Genomic DNA, 21888 nt, shown 5'->3' on the forward strand with positions numbered 1-21888 from the left:
AGGTGTGTGTTCCCAGGTCAAACTGGCTCACAGTGCTGTAATACATCACCAAGTCACAATCACCAACAATGTAGACATACCCACTGAGGAAAGCAGTGCTATGATGGGCCAGAGGATGCTCCAAACATTTTGCCAGACATCATATGCCTCAATTTCTTCAAACTAATTGCTTTCTCTTACGCCTACTACAGGCAAGAGGGCAGCACTGGGCAGATGAGGACAAGCGAGAGTGGTGTGGAAAGCACTACGGTGTTTATGTCTCATATGGTGCATTATGTGTGTGGCAATGCTGACCATTTGATTGCATTTTCTCGTACATGCTTATTGGTCTCCATTTGCATGTGGATGTATGAAACGCTTGCCAAGACCATCCAGAACTACACTAAGACAAGAGGACAGACTGTGTTAACTAACTCTAATTTTAGCAGCTGTAGTATTTATTGTATAGTAAAATGGACAATGCTTTCACCGAAGAAACAAGCAAAGCGTCAGGGTGCTGCAATAAGGAAAACACTATCTGTTTAAATCTGAATGAACACAATACAATAAACAATAATAATAATATAACAAACAATAATAACTCCTTTACGCTGTTGTTCTTCACATAGCCAGTGCATGAACACTCAGTGATTAGCTGCAGTTGTCTCGAGAGACAGGCCACAGATGTGAAAAATCATATTGTTTGGCTGTTGGCTGTCAATCGAAGACAGAGCCGAGGGTCAAAATAGAGCCACATTACAGAAGAAAAAAATGACTTGATCTTTGTGTTTCACCACCATCTATAATTTATCCCAGCTTTTTGCAACAATAGTGTACATTAAAATAAGTAATTAGATCAGAAAGAAACTGGCGTTCCACTAATCTAGAGGAATTTCATATAGCCTGGAAAGATGGTTTTGTACCATACAAAAAAGTAAACGTGAGAGTTGCCTATTATTCTCCTTTAATTAAAGAAAATAAGAATATTCACAGGTTTCATTTCAACAATGTAGCCAGGCTGACACAGAGCCACTGCTCCACTAAACCTTCTATTCCTTTAACACTGAGCAGTGGATGCCTTTATGAACTTCTTTGTGAATAAAATAACATCAATTAGAGAGAAAAAAAAAAAAAATCTCCTCCCTTCTATATGGTACTGATTATTTTTTTAGCACACAAGCTTTAGAAGCACCAGGTGTACAGTTAGACAGTCCCCTATAGACTTCCCTGAGTTATCATCATTAGTATCATAATCCAAACCATCAACCTGTCAGTTAGATCCTATCCCCACCAAACTGTTTAAAGATGTTTTTCCTTTAATAAACAGCTCTATATTAATTAAACTTGCATATTAGTGGCCTGCCAGTCAGGTTTTAGATTATGTCACAGCACAGAAACAGGACTAGTTAAAGTTAGTAACAACCTTCTCTTGGCCACAGATAATGGTCTAGTCTCTTGTCCTGTTAGATCTTAGTGCTGCATTTGACACCATTGATCTGGAGCAGACTATTGGGATCACAGGTACTGCCCTCTGCTGGTTTAAATCATACTAATTGGACAGATTCCAGTTTGTTCATGTTAACAATAATGCCTCATTACAAACAAAAGTAAATTGTGGAGTTCCATAAGGCTCAGAGCTTGGGTCTATACTTTTTTTACCTTGTGTACGCTTCCTTTAGGGAACATTATTAGAAAGCACAACATACACTTTTGTTGCTATGCAGATGACACACAGCTATATTTATCAATGAGGCTGGATGAAATAAATCATGTTGTTTAACTCCAGGAATGTGTCAGAGACATTAAGTCCTGGATGACCTGTAACTTTCTACTTTTAAACTCAGACAAAGCTGGGGTCATTATATTCGGCCCTAAATACCTTGGACAGAGAAGACCAAAAATGGTCCCCCCCTGTCTCTCATTGTCTAGGTGCCACTTCTCAGTATATACAGGGACAGCTGTTTAAGGCATACATCCACTCTTCAATGTAAACAGACCCCAGACTCCATTCCTTCCTGAGGAACCTTCTGCTCCTCAATGCCATGAAGTGTACATCTTAAACATATTTGAGACAGAATGTAGCTGTGTTACTGTGTTCAGTTAAGTCCGATACTTCACAGCTTAAGTCAGAGTAAAGTCAAGTCACGTGACACGAGTCCCCCACCTCTGAATGTGGTGTTTCCAATAAAGTGATCAGTGTCTGGTGTTCTGAATAAAATGGTCAGTGTGGTGTTAAAATGATTACTGTGATATATTATTGTTTCCAATAAAATGATTGTGTGCAATTGTAATTTATATCCCCCCAAGGTAATTATTATGAGGGAGAAGGCTTTTTTTAAAAAAATTGATCCCCTGCAGCCTGAAATGTCTGTGCACACCACTTGCATTATTTACAGGTCTAAACATTCCCAATCTGTTCTGAATGCGTCCCTTAAAGCAGATCACAAAGCGCTCTTTTTGGAAGACAGTTTGAGTACACAATCCCCAGAATAGCACTTGAAACTTTTTGCCCCCATAGCTGTTTTTACTTTAAAGTGGTCAGTGGGTGGATATTTGCTCTACTCACACTTTCATTATATAGACATTACAACATAAGTGAAATGTGGCCTGTAACCGTAAGAATCCTTGCACTAACCTGAACTGGTATGGTCCCCAACATGAAAAGGACTGAAGTTTGTTGGATTTTCATCCTAGGGTGTTGTCATCACTGTAGCATTGGTATTTTTTTTTTTTTTTTATTTATTTTACCAGGAAAGTCCCATTGAGATTAAAAAACTATTTTTCAAGGGAATACTAACTAATTATTTTAAGAACTTTGATCTTGGTTTTGTCAGTTGCATTTCATACACAAGTTTCCTTTTTAAGGTCAGTGATATATAGTGTTTATATGTTGTATAATAAAACATTACTTTGAATATACAGTATTATAGCAATTAGACAACTGTTAATCAATGGTTGATCCGACCTGTCTCAGATTGGAAATCATCAGAGTCATCAGATGTCAGAGAGCGATTTATTAACTCACACGGTGATGCTTTTTATTTGTTTTTCCCACATGTGATTTATAATTAACAATATGCATAGACAAGACATAAAAATATATGCATAGACATGACATAAAAACATATGAAGAATTACACCTGACCCAAGGAGTTCAGTCATTGCATGACAAACTGTTTTCACTGCTTTCATAAACACAGTTCATATTGCAGATGCCACATTTGGCCTATTTCTCATTTCAGTTACTGAGAGTTCAGTCATAACTAGAAAGAACAAAAAAGCCTTTTAAATGATCTTATGGTAATACACATCTGTGACTAAAAAACTGGCTTTCAGGGACCCAGATTATAGTTCATTGCAGGTCAATAAGGACAGAGTGATTTAATTTCTCTTATCTCCATAATTACACATAATCTCCCAATCTGTAAGTACTGTAAGATAAAAATAAGGGGGTTTGGTTGTTGGACAGAATGATTTTACCAGGAGGCTTTTTATTCCCTTTTAGATTATGTGGATAAGGCACAATTCCTCAATCTAGCATTTATGTCTGTCACACAAAAATAAAACTTTCTATGAGCACATTGCATGTCAGTCAGATGAGCAGAAGGATTTATAGAGTCGTTGTGGATCCATGACAGAGTGATAACTTGTTTTTATTGTGATGAAAATGTTCCCTTTAACGCTCCAATGTTTCCTGTTATATCAACATTTTATCACCAAAAGCATGTTTTGTCGTGTTGTGTTTTTCTGTTCCGAAAAGTTTAGCTTGCGTGTTCCTTCCATTTTTACAGCAAAATAACACTTTTCCTGATAGGCCAAGAGGACATTCAAAGTGGGTCTGAGGACAGCAGGCCCTCTGCTGGACCATGTGGTACATACTTCAGATAGTCTGATGCACTTCTGGGCTGTATAGTTTAAATATGATAAAGTTTAAATTTCCCCCCAAGTTCATACTGATATCCAAATATGACAGGGTGTTGTTTTTAAATACAGTCATAGTCAGCACCTCATGTTTGTGAATTTATAGCATGTTGTGATCATTTGTCGTTTATTTAATCTCTAATTTCTTCTTTGTTGTAATTTAAAAATCCTGTATGTATTTTGACTTTGAATTTATTTCTACAGTTTGATACATTTCAGATCACAAGGAGCCAAGTATTTGTTCTCTCATCCATATTACTGTAAAATCTAGGCCAACATTTCAAAGAGATGCTTCCACAATATCACGAGAGATATTTGCTCAGCTGTTTAAACACACATTCTACTAGCAGCCCTGAGTAGCATCAGTTTCATAGTTTTTTGAAGGCATTTTGACTGTGCTGACTGTGTTAACCTTAACATAATAAAATACATGTTTATTTTTGATGCTTCATTCAAGTGATTCAAGTCATTCAATGTGATTTGGTTCTCTGCAAGGCTGTTGATGATACAAATACTCATGATACAAATACAGTATACACATTAAAACAAAAATCTCTCCAGATTTTAATTAATTAGATTTTTTTCAGGAAAGAACAACCCCCAGACATGATATGGGGAAAAAAAACTAAAATTTGTACGCACAAATTAATATTTTGAGGCCACAAATATCCCTCATGTCATGTCTGGGGCTCTGTAGGAAAGCAAGTATGACCATCAAACCCTAGTGATGTAAAATGGTAAAGGATAGCAGTAATAGACTAAACCAATCATCATTGTTATCCTATAAGTCATTGATACTATCACAAAAGCAACTGAATCTCATGCCAAGCTCAAAATCAAAATTAGAAATATCTTTTTCCACATTAATAAATGTATTTTGCTCACAGTGGATGAGAGAGTAACATAAGATAAAGGCTGTCAGATGTGCTCCAATGACAAACAGGCTCAATATTTCTATCCTAGCTGAGTGTGGTTCATGTGTTGCTTTCCGTTTGTGTGTGCAACCACATTGTGTATGTTTCAGATGTCAGATTGTTATTTTTGCCAAGACCATAAAGTCATTTATCAAATCTGGGACTTCATACATATGAATGCATGGAGAGATGGCATATATGCTGTCTATTTGATTAAGGGGACCTTTGACAAAGGAACCAGGATGGCAGAATGACAGCTGGAGCTCTGTGGGTTTACACTGAATAAAGTCCATCCTCAGGGACCAACAATGAGTTGGAATTTCAAGCAGCCTGGTGAGCATACAGTAGTGCAATTGCAAGAACTGATAAGATGGGATATTTTTGGGTCACTTACATATGTAGTGGAGCGATGCAGATTGGCCAGTTCTTTTTTTTTGTGGTGAATACCAAGCAATAAGCCTACATATACAGTTCCGTGCAAGAGTTTTAGGGCACCACCAGCTTTGTTGTTTTTATGTCGATCAAATTATTTGATCATTGGCATTTGGAGTGGAATGATGTGATTCAAAGTTGGTCTTATATCTTAGTTACATCACACTAAATAATGTACATTTAAACTCATAGAAGCAATTTTTTTGTCTCTAAAAAAATTTATTTTTTAAAACTGCGTATATGTTTCTCATATTTTCTGGACGTGTCCCAATAATGTGACTGAGAAATAATTATACTGTATGGACATTTTGGCATTGCTAAAACAACAAATCTAATTTGGTCTAAGATTTTTGCATATTACTGTAGTTATTTGGTATATTGTTGATATTTACCAAATACCTATATTGCAAAGCAGACAAATATAGTATATTCCAATTGCTTTAAACTAAATTAATAAATAAAGAAAACCCTCCCTTTTCTTAGCTATTGGAACATTTTGTCATGGTTTCCAAGTAATTGCATCAGTTCTCACAAAACAGCCATATAATTTGCTGGGAGTTTATTGGAAACCACAATTACAAACAGGAAACTTTTTTTTACCCTGAAACAGCACATAAAAAAAGATTGAAAGTAACAAAGTTTATCAAACTAGTGGTAGTAATGAGAAACATTCAGTGCATAAACTAATGATCTCACAATTTTACCAAATTTAAATGATGTTTTTATGATTCAAATAAGTTTTTCAATGTTGATACTGTAGTTGATGCATAGAGAGCAAAGAGGTTAGAGTAAAAACTTCAGTGAAGTTGTGCACAAGAGGCTTGGACATCTACTATCTCCACATTCAAAGATTGTCATCACAGAACCTGTCCTCCAATGAAAAGTACATATATGTCATATGCAGGAATTATTACCATAGTTACGTTTCAGTTGGAGGACAGGTTGCCATCACATCACATTTTAGTAGTTTAAAAAAAAAGTATAGGATTTAATCAACTGACCTTGAACACTTAACCCTATAATGTTGTAACCACTCAGTGGATTCTATCTCTTGCACTCTTGTGGGGCTCACTGAAAGCTTTATTCACTTGGTACATGTGTGACCTTGACAGCTGTAGTCAGCCCTGAGAAAATAAATATAGTACAGGTTTGTCACTGTTGCACTATGAGAAAGTGGTATTATCTTATATTATTATTATTTTTAGAATATATTAAGAAATTATTAGTGTCAAAGAAAATGTGTGACTCTAATCTTAGAATTGAGTTTAATTTTCTGAATAGCCAATAATGTTAATCTCCATAGATGATAACAATAAGTAGTAGTAATAGCCATATACGTAGCATGTAAAGATCACTATTCTATGGCCTCTTGGGAGTTGCCTTCCTTACATGATTATTATACTGTCCAGGAAAACATTGCGTCTCCAAAATGTAGATTTACTTCATCCAATTTTAGCTAATTACCGACCTATATCAAATCTTCCCTTTGTTTCTAAAGTCTTAGAAAAAACTTATCTTGGCCTCAGATAATGGTCTAGTTTCTTTACTTGTCCTGTTAGATCTTAGTGCTGCATTTGACACCATTGATCATGATATTCTTTTGCATGCAGAGACTGGAGCAGACGCTTGGGATCACAGGTACTGCCCTCCACTGGTTTAAATCATATTTATCTGATAGACTCCAGTTTGTTAATGTTAATGATAATGCCTCATTACAAACAAAAGTAAATTGTGGAGTTCCACAGGGCTCAGTAGTTGGGCCTATACTTTTAACCTTATAAATGCTTTTATTATTAGAAAGCACAACATACACTTTCATTGTTATGCAGATGAAACACAGCTTTATTTATCAATGAGGCCGGATGAAACAAATGAGGTTGTTCAACTCCAGGAATGTCTCAGAGACATTAAGTCCTGGATGACCTGTAACTTTCTACTTTTAAACTCAGAAAAAAACTGAGGTCATTATACTCAGCCTTAAATACCTCAGAGAAAAAAACATTTCCGACCACATTGGCACTTTAGATGACATTGCTTCCAGTTCCACTGTGAAGAAACTTGGATATATTTTTTGACAAGGAAATGTCATTTTATTATTTATTTATTTATCATTAATTTCCAGAACAGCCTTCTTCCACCTGCGGAACATTATGAAAATTAAAAAGTATTCTGTCCTTAAAAAACGCTGAAAAAATAGTTCATGCTTTTTTTTTACATCTACAATAAATTACTGTAACTCCATATTATCAGTGTGTTCCAAGTCTGTTAAAACCCTTCAGGTAATTCAAATACAAATTCATCATACTAGTTCTGACAGGAACAAGAAAGAGAGACCACATAACTCCAGTATTAGCATATCTACACTGGTTCCTCATACAGTTTAGAATTCAATTTAAAATCAATTTAAAATCCTCCTCCTCACGTAAAAAAAACACTTCAGTCGATCAGGTCCCTTCATACCTGATGTTTTTTTTTTCACCTTATCATCCTAAAAGATCACTTAGGTCCCAAAATACAGGTTTACTTGTGGTTCCAAGAGTCTGTAAGAGTATAATGGAAGGCAGAGCCTTCAGTTACCAGGCTCCTCTCCTGTGGAACCAGCTCCAAATGAAAGTTTTGGAGGCGGGAATCTCTCTCTATTTAAAGTTAAACTGAAAACCTTCCTTTTTAATAAAGCTTATAGTAAGACTTGGCTCAGGGAAACCTGTAGACCTAGACTGCTGGGGGAATTCCCTGTGGTGCACTCAAACTCAGTCTCTAACACTCAGGGTATCAATATGACTTTCTTATCATTAACCTTGTTCCCTGTCTCCCTCTCTCACTCTCTCTCTCTCTCTGTATCCTCACCTTGCAGGTTGCAGGATCCAGATCCAATTTTGACTATTATTATTATTATTATTGTCATACACATCATCACCATTATTATTATGCTAAAATTGTTGATATCAGTATAATGTTATCAACAATCTCTGCTGCTGCTTATATAAATGACATTGTAGTTCATCGCTGACTCAGAACTGTATAAACTTATAACTCCATACTTCCATTGTGTATCTGTTCCTGGTCTCTTTCTTCTGTCTCTGTATCTTCCTCTCCTCTCTGTCCCCCACCTCTCCTCTGTCCCCCATTTTTCCTTTCACCCCAACCAGTCGATGCAGATGGCTGCACATCTTTGAGTGTGGTTCTGTCAGAGATGTATTCCTGTTAAAAGGGAGTTTTTTCACTTCACTGATGCCTAGTGTTTGCTCATTTTGTGAATTGTTGGGTTGCTCTGCTCTCCATGATGTTGTCTGTGTTCCATGATGTTGTCTATGTGCAGTGCTTTGAGTTAATGTATGTTATGATTTGGCACAAATACAATTTAATTTAATTGATATTGTGTTCAACTACTGTAAACTTTATACACCAAAATAAATGTGGCCATGTTTCTTCACACATGTCTCGTTACACACAGATTTGCAACACAGACATTTTTTTTCCCTGTGTCCTGTCGGTCCCTACATCATGAATAAGAACAGCACAATTCCTTGAAATCCTTGCATGCACACTGATCCAAGTTGTGAATTAAACATTATATTAAATATAAATTAAAAATGAAAGTCTCAAAAACACAACCTACTATCTAACATGAAGATGACAGAGCGAAAGAAACAGACAAAGAAACCAGAGAAACCCCCCTCTCCCCCAATCACACACACACACACACAATGTATCCTGGCATGTTGTGAATCTGTAAATCCTGTTATAGCATGGTAAAAAAAAATACTCTTGCATGACAAAGCCCTGAAAGGATATCACACTGCAGCAGATGCTAAGCTTCAGTGTAGAACTGCGTCCCTTGACAAGGTTCCCACGAGCTGGGTTCATTGACATCAGTGCTCTTGGGACAGACATGGAATAAGAGCTGCATAGTTTCTGCTTCACTGTCCTTCCAGTGGGACTGGTCTAAATTTATTTGAGAGTATTTCATCTGCAAGGTGAAGGCCAAGGAACTTCAGAGCACATTTAGGAAAGAACAAAGATGAGTTTGTACATTTTTACAAATAGAGAGGCAGTCAATTACCTATGGTGCAGCAACCATGATAGTACAATAATTACAATTTACCAGTAACCCAAGGCACTGAGCATGAACTCTTTTAGCTTAATCCCTTAATCCCTTGTGCTATGGGCCTGCATGTTTAAAAATGAACATGAGTCTTTACTAAAACAAACTAAAAAATAAAAAAAAAAACTGAAAAAGCAACTTCATAACACAATGAGCAGAAACACAAGGAACACAAGCAGGAAATACATGCAAACATTAGATTCTGAACAAAGTAACTAGAATAAACAAAATGAACCGATGTAGAAACTTGGAGACTAAACTATAGGGATAATCAGACACAGGTGAGACAAATAGGACACAGGTGAATCACATTAGGGTGGGGCAGACAATCAACAAGAAATACAGAACAGGAAGTCAAATTAACAAGGTACACATACTAGGAGGAAGTCCAGAAAACAAACAAACAAATGAAAAACAATGAAACACAAACTGAACTAAAAGCCCAAGGTAAAGAAAACAGATCAACAACAATCAGAATACATTTCATGTTTAGAGCTGCACATTTCTTAATGCAGTCACCTTCCTCCACATTGACATCAGCAGGGCCAAAGGCATCACACACAGGCTGCTGGCCTGTGTGCTTTTCAGCAAAAAGTGCCTGGATAACTCAAGGGGTGGAACCTTTTTTTTAACTGTAAGGTCACTATGCAAACAAAGAAGGGCAACATACTTTCTGGTATGCAAAGGCGAACATAGTTTTCTGTTGCACTTGGGAAAGTGTGTGTATGAGTCCTCCATTTGCTACAATCTGCAATCTCACCATGTTATGTCATTTATTGTAACATGATAATAAACAATATGAGAGTGGGCATAACTGTTAAAATAAAAACAATATGAAATAGGTGTGAATGGAAGTCTTGATCATTTTTCAAAGTAAAAGCACTCCACTGGTCCAGTTATCTGATTTCATTAATTTATTTCAACATATCTTTACTGTGAATGGCATTTAGATAAGTATTAATGAGTATTTAAAAGTATACTTTACAATGTTTCGAAAGAAAACGGTATATACTGTTACGTATGGGGTAAGGATTTGGTTAGGCTGTTCAAATGTAATGAATTCGATGCATTTTTAACAAGGGAGAGAGAGAGAGAGAGAGAGAGAGAGAGAGAGGTGAAAAGAGGGAGGGGTCTGGGCTGGTCCAGACAGTCAGTCCTTGTGTACCTCACACACTCACAGCCTCCGCGCATCATTGAAGGGAAACCTCGCTGACGCTGTTGCCGGTCAGTCTCACCGCCTGTCCGCTGGAGAACAGCACACTAGCCTCTATCAGCCTCACTCCACCACTGTACCTCCTCTGGTCTCCGGCGTCTCTGAAGCTAAACGTTCTGTTCAAAGCGACCATTATATTGTTTCCTCTGTCCCTGATCCGAGAGCAAACGCATGCTGGACAGCGTAAGAAGACGGAGGGAAACCAGCCGCGACTCATGGATGTAGAGCGCATCATGAGAATACTACAACTGCCAACAAGGTATGACGGATATTTGCTCCTTAATGTTACTGCATTCTACGCTTTTTCCTCCATTCTGGGCTGACACAGACTGTTTACAACACTAGCTTGGCTGGGTGGGATGCTCATTTCATTTGTTCCGTGTTTTCTTATCGCAGCATTAGTGTGAAATGTCTGCATCGCGGAAAATCTCTGACCTGTTCCCGCTGCAGCATCCTCGGTTATTATGTTTATTCTTATCAAATCATCATTATTAGTATTAGTATTAAGATAAGATATGATGATGTCTATGAGCACATGACGTTAACAGCAGTCAGTATTGTTTTTAGACTCGAAAAAGCAAAACATTGTCAGCTGAAGTCTCTCTATGCGGTGCGATATGTGCTTTTGTGGTAGCACTATTATTGTATGCCTAGTCTAATTTCAGTGTTTTTACATTATCTGTATTTGGAATAGATATTCTAATGCACCACTTTCTTTTTTCTACTAAAGTGCAGCCTTCTCCACTATCACCAAAACAGCTGCCTTTATCAAGGCCATTGCATTTTAGTATGATCCTGTGTATTTAAAAAACAAACAAACACAAACCTGACTGGGCTGTATCGATTATATGATTACATAATTATTGGCTGGCAGCATCATTTATCCTCGACATGACATTGGCACTGTAGTTTTAAACTACTGTTTTTATGTCCCTACTGGCTTGTACTTTTTTTATTTTTTCGTGATTAACAAGTGAAATACAGCACAATTCACCAGTGACTGTAGGCCTAACCAGGTCCTTGGATGAGATGCAGTTGTGCTGGAGAAGACAGAGTGAAAGTGTGTATAGAATGTAGAGCTCATTTGGAAAATACCTAAATAAAATTATAAGGTCACTTATGGTTTTTTAACTCATACATAAAGACACACAGATGGAACCAGAATGGTCAGAATATCAGTGCAACATACATTTTAAAACATAATAAAACAATTATTCCCATGTTTTTCAATCTATAGATTCTCTACACAACCTGATTTGCACTTCTATGTCACTGTCACCATTTTGTTATTCAAAAACTAGCAAGACACATGAGTTTTTGATGAATTATTTTACATTGTAACTTGACCACGTTTTTTTCCCAATATATTATATACTTGATTATTAAATATTTAGCTATAAAGAGACTGTTGTAATGTAATTTTGTAATGTCACCCCAGAAATAAAGTAATACTTGCAATTACACCTTTTATTCAACCTACAGATGACTCATGCCCAGAGAATTTGGATGAGCGGCTGAACGATTTAGGAACAAATCTAATTGTGATTTTTCTGAGTTATGATAAAATTAAGATGTGATTTGTGATATTTTTTTTGTGTGTCAAGGTTCAGTGCAATATTCACTTTGTAATACATTTTAAATGTGATTAACTTATTATCTTATATTCTATTGTAATAATGGGAACTATGTTACCTTTTTAAAATTTGCCTTTGATAAAACATTAGAAATATAAGAACAAAACTGGAGCTTTGTCATATGCTATTGTTTCAAATTGATATTTTTATTTAAAAACAATACGTTGTTCAGTGGCAGTAGGGTAAATGATAAAATGAATTGTATAAAACTTTATTTTAGAAAATATTAATTTTAATATAGATTTCCATTCACTTCAGTATATGATCGACCCTGAAGTATTTATTGTAATTATCTGTTGTGTTTACAAAAGTGTTAGATCACACACACTAATGAAATCATTTCTGAAATAAATAAAAATATTAAAAATGTTTTCACAGGGAGGACCTGGCATGGACCGCTGTGTCTAAATGAAGTGGTTCAGCCATGCAATGTTCCTGGAAGGCAGTGATTCTGCTGGCCTTGGCCTCCATTGCCATCCAGTACACAGCCATCCGGACTCTCACCTCCAAGCCTTTCCAGCTGTGTCCATTGCCCAGCCCCCAGAACTGTGGTCTGGGTGGCCAAGACACAGAACCTCCCTTTGAACGGGGAGCACCAGGCAGTGGAGGCTGCGATGACTACCCATACTTTTCTATCAATGCCACACGAAAAACTCATATCCTGGTCCTGGCCACCACTCGCAGTGGCTCCTCCTTTGTGGGTCAGCTGCTCAACCAGCACCAGGAGATTTTCTACCTGTTTGAGCCTCTTTATCATGTTCAGACTACACTGATTCCACGTCTGTCCCACAGCCGCAACCCTGCAGACCGACGTGTTACACTGGGTGCCAGTCGAGACCTCCTGCGTAGTCTGTATGGTTGTGACCTCTATTTTCTGGAGAGCTACATCAAACCAACACCCACAAACCACACTACGGATAAACTGTTTCGCCGTGGTGCCAGTCGAGCATTGTGCCAGCAGCCTGTGTGTGATGCCTTTGGCCCTGCTGATGTCAATGTGGAGGAAGGTGACTGCATTAAGAAATGTGCAGCTCTAAACATGACGTTAGCAACCGAAGGATGCCGTGAGAAGCGGCATGTGGCCATCAAGATTGTTCGAGTGCCGGAGATTGGAGATCTACGTGCTTTAGTGGAAGACCCGCGGCTTAATATTAAAGTCATTCAATTGGTCAGGGACCCACGTGGTATTTTATCATCACGGATTGAGACATTCAGGGATACGTATCGCCTGTGGCGTATTTGGAGGGCCACGGGGAGAAGGCCCTATAATCTAGACATGAGTCAGCTCACTGTTGTCTGCGAAGACTTTCTCAATTCTGTTTCAACCGGTCTCAGCCACCCCTACTGGCTGAAAGGGAAGTACATGTTGGTTCGCTACGAGGATTTGGCTCGAAATCCACTTCTCAAGACAAAGGAGATCTATGATTATCTGGGGCTGCCCATGGATAAAAATGTGGAAGACTGGATTCATGTAAACACTCGGGGCAGCAATGAGCCCTCAGCGAAACACAAGTTTGGGACCGTAAGAGATTCAGCAGCCAATGCGGAGAGTTGGCGTTTAAAACTGTCATATGACATGGTAGAGTACACACAGACTGTATGTCACAAAGTACTTAAACAGCTGGGATATAAAGCTGTGAAATCAGTGGAGGAACTGAAAAATATGTCCCTCTCACTGGTACAGGACAAAGCTTTTGTACCTTTTTTGTAACAAGGATAGTTCTCTAATGACTATTTTTGATACATTGATAATTGTTGCCTTATGGGTTCCTTAGTTTGTTGATTTTGTTCCTGTAATTTTGTTTCTTCAAATTTGCACTAAACTTTAAAGACTCTGAATGCACCAAGGGAACAATGAATTATTCCCCAATGTTACAGATCAGCACACTTAAAACACAAAGTAATTACATGAGCTAATTTAACTATGTCTTATTATTTTTCCATCCATAGAATCAAGGTAAAGCACTGTCATTCATGTATGGTTGCTGTTGTTTTAACACAACTAAAATGTTCCCCTTCAAAACATGGAATTGGGGCCGGTAGAGGATATATATATATATATATATATTTTTTTTTTTGTTATACCTGTCATGGCAAATTTGGACTGTACATGCCCTACTGTGCAATAAATAGTGAATGTTACATTCAACCTTTACCACTGTGGCATTTCTATCAACATGGGAGTAGAATATACTTCTGACAGATGTCACACTTGCAAAGGATAATTGCTGACAATTAATAAGCTCTCAAGTTAAAGGGACAGAATCCCACTGGAGGTCATGAGTGTATCACCACAGGATATAGTACCATCTGTGACAGACAAACACACTCTAATGAGAGCTAATGCTATGATTACAACTGCAGGTGCACAGGGAATAAACCTTTTTCATTTTTGTTCTCAAGATGATTATGGTACTTGGTACAAGGTACTAATCTAAATACTGAGTACTACTAATCTAAGTCTAAGTTTATTTTTGTTTTTTATTCAGTTTGTATGTATAAGTTCCAGTCAGTTGAATCCATTTACTCTAAATCAAGCAGTGTTAAACTTAAACTGCCATTTATGTCTTTAGTTAAAATGCTAATGTAACAGTGGAGCAGCACCCAGTTTGTATTTCCTCTGATAGAGAAAGTGACTGTAGGCCTGCATTTGCATGCATGTTTCAGCAGAGCAATGTTCAAGGGTAGAAGGTCCATGTTTCTATTTGGACACATAAATTGCCTTCAAATTTTCAAATCAACAAATGTATTAAAATAATTGTCATAAGTATTTGCTGTTTAATTAATCAAATTAAATGTGATTAATTAAACAGCAAATAATTATGTCCATTCATTGAAAGTTCGATTTGACACAAACAGCATATACACTTTTTAGGTAAACATTCCCACAGTTGGATGTCACAGCATATCAACCACTTTATGCAGCAGCTAGTTTGTCAGAATTGTCTTTTGGATCACATGCTCTGCTCTGCTCAACTTAAATTCAAAGTCAGTTTGCACTGTGTTGCACTGATATTGTCACAAATATGTGTACAAAAACACCCGCTGCCATAAACTGCAGAGTTAACAGATTTACTGTGGGATATTGGTGAATGCTGAATTTATTGCATTTAAGGCTTTAGTCAAATGTGACAGACACAAGTGAAGCTGATAAAGGTGTTTAAGTACAGATTGATTATTTGTGTTACTTTGTTATGAACAATGCTTATAAGCTAAAAAGAAAAAAAATGGATCTTGGACTTAAAGATTGCTATAAAACAGTATTATAATTTTACAAAATTATTTATTTTTTTTAATTTCTGAAGTCAAACAAAATAGGTTGAAGATGCTCATTGATTTCCATGCCGCGGCCACTTGTTTACCCATAACATATAAACTCTGTGAATGGAGCATCACTTGCCCTGGCTCATCAGTATTGGCGACTGGATGTCCATTGAGATGCTGAGCACAAACCTTTGATCCTCCTCTGTGCTGAGGCTGGAGGCAAACTCTCTCTCACCACAGCCACAACTCCACTCCAATCCCTCTCTTCTGCTGCTTTCTCCATCATCCACCTTTCTTTTTACAGAGATCTCAGGGGATTGTTCCTTTGTTTCAGTGCTCACTCTCTGTTTTTTACTTTACCTCTGAATTTTCTGGATGTGCTTGGCATACTTTTAAAACTTAAAAAAAAATGCTTTAATGTTGGGCTTGTGTACATGCATATGATTTACTTCATATGCCATGCAGTGTTTTGACAAGCCTGCAGCTCTTTGGCTTGTGTATTTTGATCAGCTAATCAGCAAGCTGGGTTGTAGCTCTGATTTTTGTAAGATTTTTAAACAAGCAAACCACATATTATGATCATAGGACTGGTTATAGTTGTTATACATGATTATTGTGCAAATAATTATACTGCCTTAAATGGATTCAAGAATGCATCTGCCACTGAAAAGTAAACCAGAGACTCATTTATATCTAATTTATATCTCATGTACTAATAATGAGAACTTACATCACTGCAGAGAGAGATTCCAGCTGAACATGCACATTTAATCATCTTTGAACCCTGCTTCTAATGCTGGACTCTAGTGGTAAAGACACATTTCCTCCACCACCTTCCTTGCGTGACCCCCACCCACAGATTGCAGCCGGCTCTTTATGTGTCTATATGATGCTGTGTCTTTGGGCACTTGCTGCCCCCTCATGTACAGGACTGAACATATGGTTCACAAGCCCCTGGAAGAAAGAACAGCAAATCCCTCTCTTGCCCTGTCTGCTACCCTCTTTCTCTCTTGCTCTCTTTTTTCTTATACCCTCATAATGTGACCTTAATCCTCTGTCCTTGTGTGACTGCATGCAGAGCAGAAAGATATTCCTTCCCCTTGCCCTCGGTTAACTGAGCTGAACTGACAGAACACGTCCCAGTTGCGAAAACTACTTGATAGTGACAAAGAATGTGGGAAGAGAAGGAGTGTGCAGTAATGAAGTAATCGTGAAGTCTGAGATTAAAATCTGCTGTCAGAAATTCACACGTCTCGCTTTTGCCTTTGTGTACAGTACAAGAGTGAGTCAGTGAGTGTAAGTTTTGCTGTTCATTGTTGTTGGGGAAAGCTCACTGGACCAACTGAATTGAACCAATCCTGTGAATCATTGCACTTTACCATTTCAGTGTCACTAATTCGGGAGTAAAGAGTGTACAGTAAATGAACTGTGAACATTTCAGTGTCACCACAGTCTTCTGTTGTCATTTTTTTTCCCTGAAATTTGACTCTGCATCTGAGGAGCCTGCATGATTTAGTCAGCTGGTGCACAGATGATTGCTGACATGCTTTACAGCACGGGGCTGTGAATGAGTGTTGAGGCTTGTAATCAACAGTATTCATGTGAAAATCATGAAATCCTTTTGTTAGACTCTTCTGCGCAGGTTGTTCTAAATTTGATTGCTGCTGAAAATGTGGGGGGTGGGTGAGCCAGGTTTTGAAGTATGATGAGCAGCTTAATTGAAGCTGTCAGCAGGTCAGTGTAGCAACCAGGTCATTACGTAGTCAGAGATCCAGAGCACCATGATAGGCTTAATGGACAAAGCAGCTTTGAAATGTATTTGTTTTGAAACTAAAATATCCTGTGTTTTATGCAATCTCGAAGTTATCCTTCTTGGTAATAGAATTTTACACGACCTTTGTCATTTGAAATGTTGTCATTGCATTGTTGCCTAACATTTAAAAGCTTTTAAGCCTGAAGTGAATATATGATGGTAAAATAAATTACCTGTTCACATATTTTACATTTAACCTTTTTTGTATGAAGTTATTTTAAGCGGAGAACTGGAAATGGCAGGCTGCCCCTTAAATGCCGGGAGCCACAGTTGCAGCTGGCAGGCATTGCTTGCTCTTGCTTGCTCTCACAGCCTTACACACATGCACATTCACACTGAGGACCAATAAATTAATATTTTTCCTGGGGAAATGTAGACACGTGAGTGTGTGTGGGCTATATATGCATGCACTCACAGCTAAACCACTGCTCATGTCACTGTGGTCAAATTCTAACTTTAACTTACAAGAGTGAATGACATGTCATTAACATACAAGCTAACAAAAGTGTGTTTGGATTACATGAAACATTGTTCTGAAACTGGAACATTTAGAGATATGAGACTTTTATACCTGGTGTTATATTGTCAACACAACATGACAAAGGGGCATATTGTATGTGTGTTCGCTAAACAGTGACTTTATTCAGTAAATTTTGTTCAATGTGACCAGCTGAAGTTCATGAATGACAACAGCAATGTAGGCTTAACAAATATTTTTTCAGGCACAAAGTTGTTACGGGATGGATGTCTTCCAATTGATCTATGTTTTAAAATTGTTTTGTTTTATCTACATGGAGAAATGAGGCATATCTGTGACAAGCACTCATAGAGGGAGTTTATGTGCACCCTGACATTCTGTAGATGTTGAGCTTGATTTTGCATCAGTGTTTTGGCAAACATCACTTTCTTTAAATAGGGAGGACCTGAAGTAATGACTTTTTGAGTTTGATTTACATTCAATATCTTCTGTACACAGGGCTTCATTTTAGAATGAAGTTTGAAAAACTTTTTTTTCAAAACATTTGATATAAAAAAGAAAGTATTGTTTGGCAGCGTCTATATATCCCTTTAATTGGAAACTATTGAAACAAACAGTTTCTGGATGTTGTTGTGTTCATTTCTCTTTTCAGTTCCTTCAGCTTATACAGGTGTATATATATATAAATTAACCATCAAAATATGACATGATAGAAGAATTATGTTATGCTCACTATTTGACAAATAGCTACACTGGTTCTGACTTCAACAAATTTTTTTGAGCATTTTCTACTTGTTTACTGATTTAATATCTTCCTCAGCACTGTTATGGTCTCTCCTAAGTGAAGTTGTGTAAAAAAATATGTTTACATCCTTAAGGGAGTCTCTAAACACACTTCCTATACATTAATTTTAGAAACACATTTGGTAACTATCAAAACCAAAGTCAAATCAAGGATCGCAAAGATGCTTTTATTACATGAACACACATGTAAGATTATTGGGTCAAGGATTGGGGGATTAAACACACAAGGGAAGCATGTGATGGAGAGAGAGAGAGACAGGGTAGATAAGTGACCGAAAAACAAGCACAACAAAACAATCTTAATACAGAGTGAAGACAGAAAATCAACAAACAAACAAAAAACAATACACAAACACATTACAATGTAGTGATGCTTGTTTGTTGTTTCCATTTACCTTCATTTGATTGTTTATTCTTGAACTGAATTACATGCAAAACATGATTACTGTAGTTCAGAAATGGTGTAAATGCATCAGAATTATGTCAAACTAAGTGAAAAGTTGATTTTCCCTGATCTGTGAAAGCTGATACATTAAAACAATACAGAGCAAAGCCAACAAATTCATCACAAATGGTACAACAAACCACCCAGCCTGCACTATACATTTCATTCTCAAAAAATAGTATCAGACATCCTGTAAACTCAGGCGTTATGTTGTGTTTATGTGACACCACTTAAAAGGGACATCAGACCAAACTATTTTGTAAGATCGTTCATCATTTCTGTCTGTTCTCATTTCATGAGCTTGTTAACATCAGGTTCTTCTCTCTATGTGAGATTTTAACGGGTTACTCCTGCCAGGTTACTCCTGACTATAGATCTAGGGTCATCAATGGGTTTGTCTATAGAGTCTATCCTATGGCAGCTGACCCACAACTGGGATTGGCGGTAGCTACTACAAAACAGTTCCTATATTTGTTTTAATTTTTAATTTTAGATACTTTATTAATCCCCTTAGGGAAATTATTCTCTGCATTTTGACCCATCCTAGAATTAGGAGCAGTGGGCTGCCACACTGAGTAGTGCCCGGGGAGCAATGGGGGTTGGATACCTTGCTCAAGGGTACCCCAGCTCTTTCGACCTGGTGGGGACTTGAACCGACAAGCCAAGTTCCCTTTCCATCTGATTTTCTTGCTGTTGGGTTTGTTGTCCCAATTCATGTGTATTTGCAATGTCAGCAATTAACATGAGTGCATTTAGTTTGTTGCTAATTAACATTATGTCCACGCTTTTTCTTAATAGTTCCTGATAGATCCAGAACATAAAGAGTAGCTGCTGTACTAATTTATTATTCATTATAAAAAAATGTGTAGCTGAGGAATTGTAGATTTATAGTGGCAATATATTACAGCTGGAAACCGTCCTTCATTCCTTAACAACTTGTGGCTTGTACTGCAGCATAAGATTCCTGTATTTGTTTTTTTGCACAATCTGGTTGGAGGTATTTCTTCTGCTTTTTGAAGTTGCTAAAGCTCGTCTCATTATCTTATTTTTTAATTCCCACTCAAAGGCAACACTCTCTATGACACAGTGATTTTGATGATGACACACAATATTTCCTTTCTGTCACTGAAGTTTTTTTCATAAATAAACTGGTGCAGATGTGTTGTTAGCAAATAAAAGGCACTGTAAATAAACCAGAGAGAGAAGCTTAATTTAACCTTGATAGAAAGTAAATAGGGCCAATAGATAAAAAAAAAAAACTAATTAATCTCACGTTCTGAAATGTCAATGATTAGTCACAATTAAAAGTTTGCTTTTCTTCTAATGTCTAAATTAATGAGTAATCAGCCAGTATGCATTTCAGAGAGAGAGAGTTAGGCCTATGAACTCAGGCCTAAGTGTCAACTAGTTAAGTGCTAGAGAGAGAGAGAGAGAGAGAGAGAGCAAGAGAGAGAGAGGGAGCACAGTCAAATGGAAGTCGCCAGACAGTTGCCAGCATATTACAGTGGTTAGTTAGTCACTCGTTGGCGACGTCTGAGCAATTAGTCATTGTTTTTTGACAGTCAAGGCAAAGGAACATAACTTCCCGTCGATGTCAATAAATTGTGCCATTGACACGCAGGTAGTGGTCATATTGCATAAAAGAGGAGGTCAGCACACACCAGAAGTAAACAAACTTGTGTTAACTGTGTTAAATTATTGTATCGCTCGGCTGTATTAATGGCAATGATTAACACGTAAACTTTGACAGCCCTAAAAGTAACACATACTGAATACAGCATCATGTGTGATTAACATATGTCTGACTCATTACTCTTAAGCCCAAATATTTAGATTTCTTCATATTTACATGGACACAGGGAAAAAAAAGCCCCAGACTAGTTTTGAAATTCTGGTCAGCCATTTGATTTAGTCAAAAATGTGATTCAAACCACATTCGGAGGTGGTTTAAAATGTTATTCAAGTCAGATTTCTTCAGATTTGTCACCGTTCCAGTTTTAAATCGTCTTTTGGATCATTCCTGACATGACTAGTAAGGATGATGTCAAAACTGATGACATAAGTGTTGTTCCCCTTGCTGCTTAGCAAAGGTGACCCTGGCTAGCACAGACTATTGCATTTTTTGTGCAATATTCTGTTGCAGAGTTTTTCTTGTAGAACCTTTGTTCCTAAACTTACCAAGCTGACTTGATAGCAAGATGATTCATCTCCATGTTCCCTTCATCTGTGTTTTAAAGCATCATCACAAATGTGCATATGCCTCAACCATTAATTGTTGACAGGTTCACGGGATGACGGGATCACTTGCAATTAATAGTGCTGACAGTTTGCCTGAAAGGGAGTTGGTCACCAAACAGGAATTATATATACTGAACCAAGATGGAGGAACTTAAACCTGGAGCATGGGATCTATGGGAACAGAAATGAGATGAGGTAACCAAATGTTGATGAAGAGATGGGAAGACATAGCACAAGGGAGCAGAATCCTGCCTAAACATGACACATTCAACATACTGTACATGTAAGTGTTTACTCAATAAATACCAAAGGCTGCACAACCATCATGCCACCTGATATTAACGTTAGATTTAAATGCATAGCAAACCCTTAAACAACCAGCAACTAGGGATGGGAATTGATAAGAATTTTAACAATTCTGATTCCATTATCAATATTGCTTATCGATCCAATTACTTATCGATTCTCATTGGGTGAGGGAATAAGTACAAATTTGTGTGTTTGTATTAACTGTCTTTATTATCTGATTTTCACATTAATTGGTCCAGACGAAAAAAATAAGGAAAGATGTTTGGCTTTGTAAGCTCAACTGCCATTATGTACCATAAAAATATTTAAATATTTATTTATTTTAGCATAAAAATATAT

General features: G+C 37.3%; 1 protein-coding gene across 1 annotated transcript; it reads left to right on the forward strand.

The window, feature by feature from the left end:
• The first annotated feature begins 10518 nt into the window (after positions 1-10518).
• chst1 (carbohydrate (keratan sulfate Gal-6) sulfotransferase 1) lies at positions 10519-14353 on the forward strand. The gene is made up of 2 exons (XM_044029576.1): positions 10519-10823; positions 12577-14353. Exon 2 carries the CDS (start codon positions 12623-12625, stop codon positions 13907-13909), a length of 1287 nt encoding a protein of 428 aa, XP_043885511.1. The 5' UTR covers positions 10519-10823; positions 12577-12622; the 3' UTR covers positions 13910-14353.
• Positions 14354-21888: the final 7535 nt, after the last annotated feature.

This window comes from Solea senegalensis, linkage group LG7, assembly GCF_019176455.1.
Source record: "Solea senegalensis isolate Sse05_10M linkage group LG7, IFAPA_SoseM_1, whole genome shotgun sequence".
NCBI classification, from domain to species: domain Eukaryota; kingdom Metazoa; phylum Chordata; class Actinopteri; order Pleuronectiformes; family Soleidae; genus Solea; species Solea senegalensis.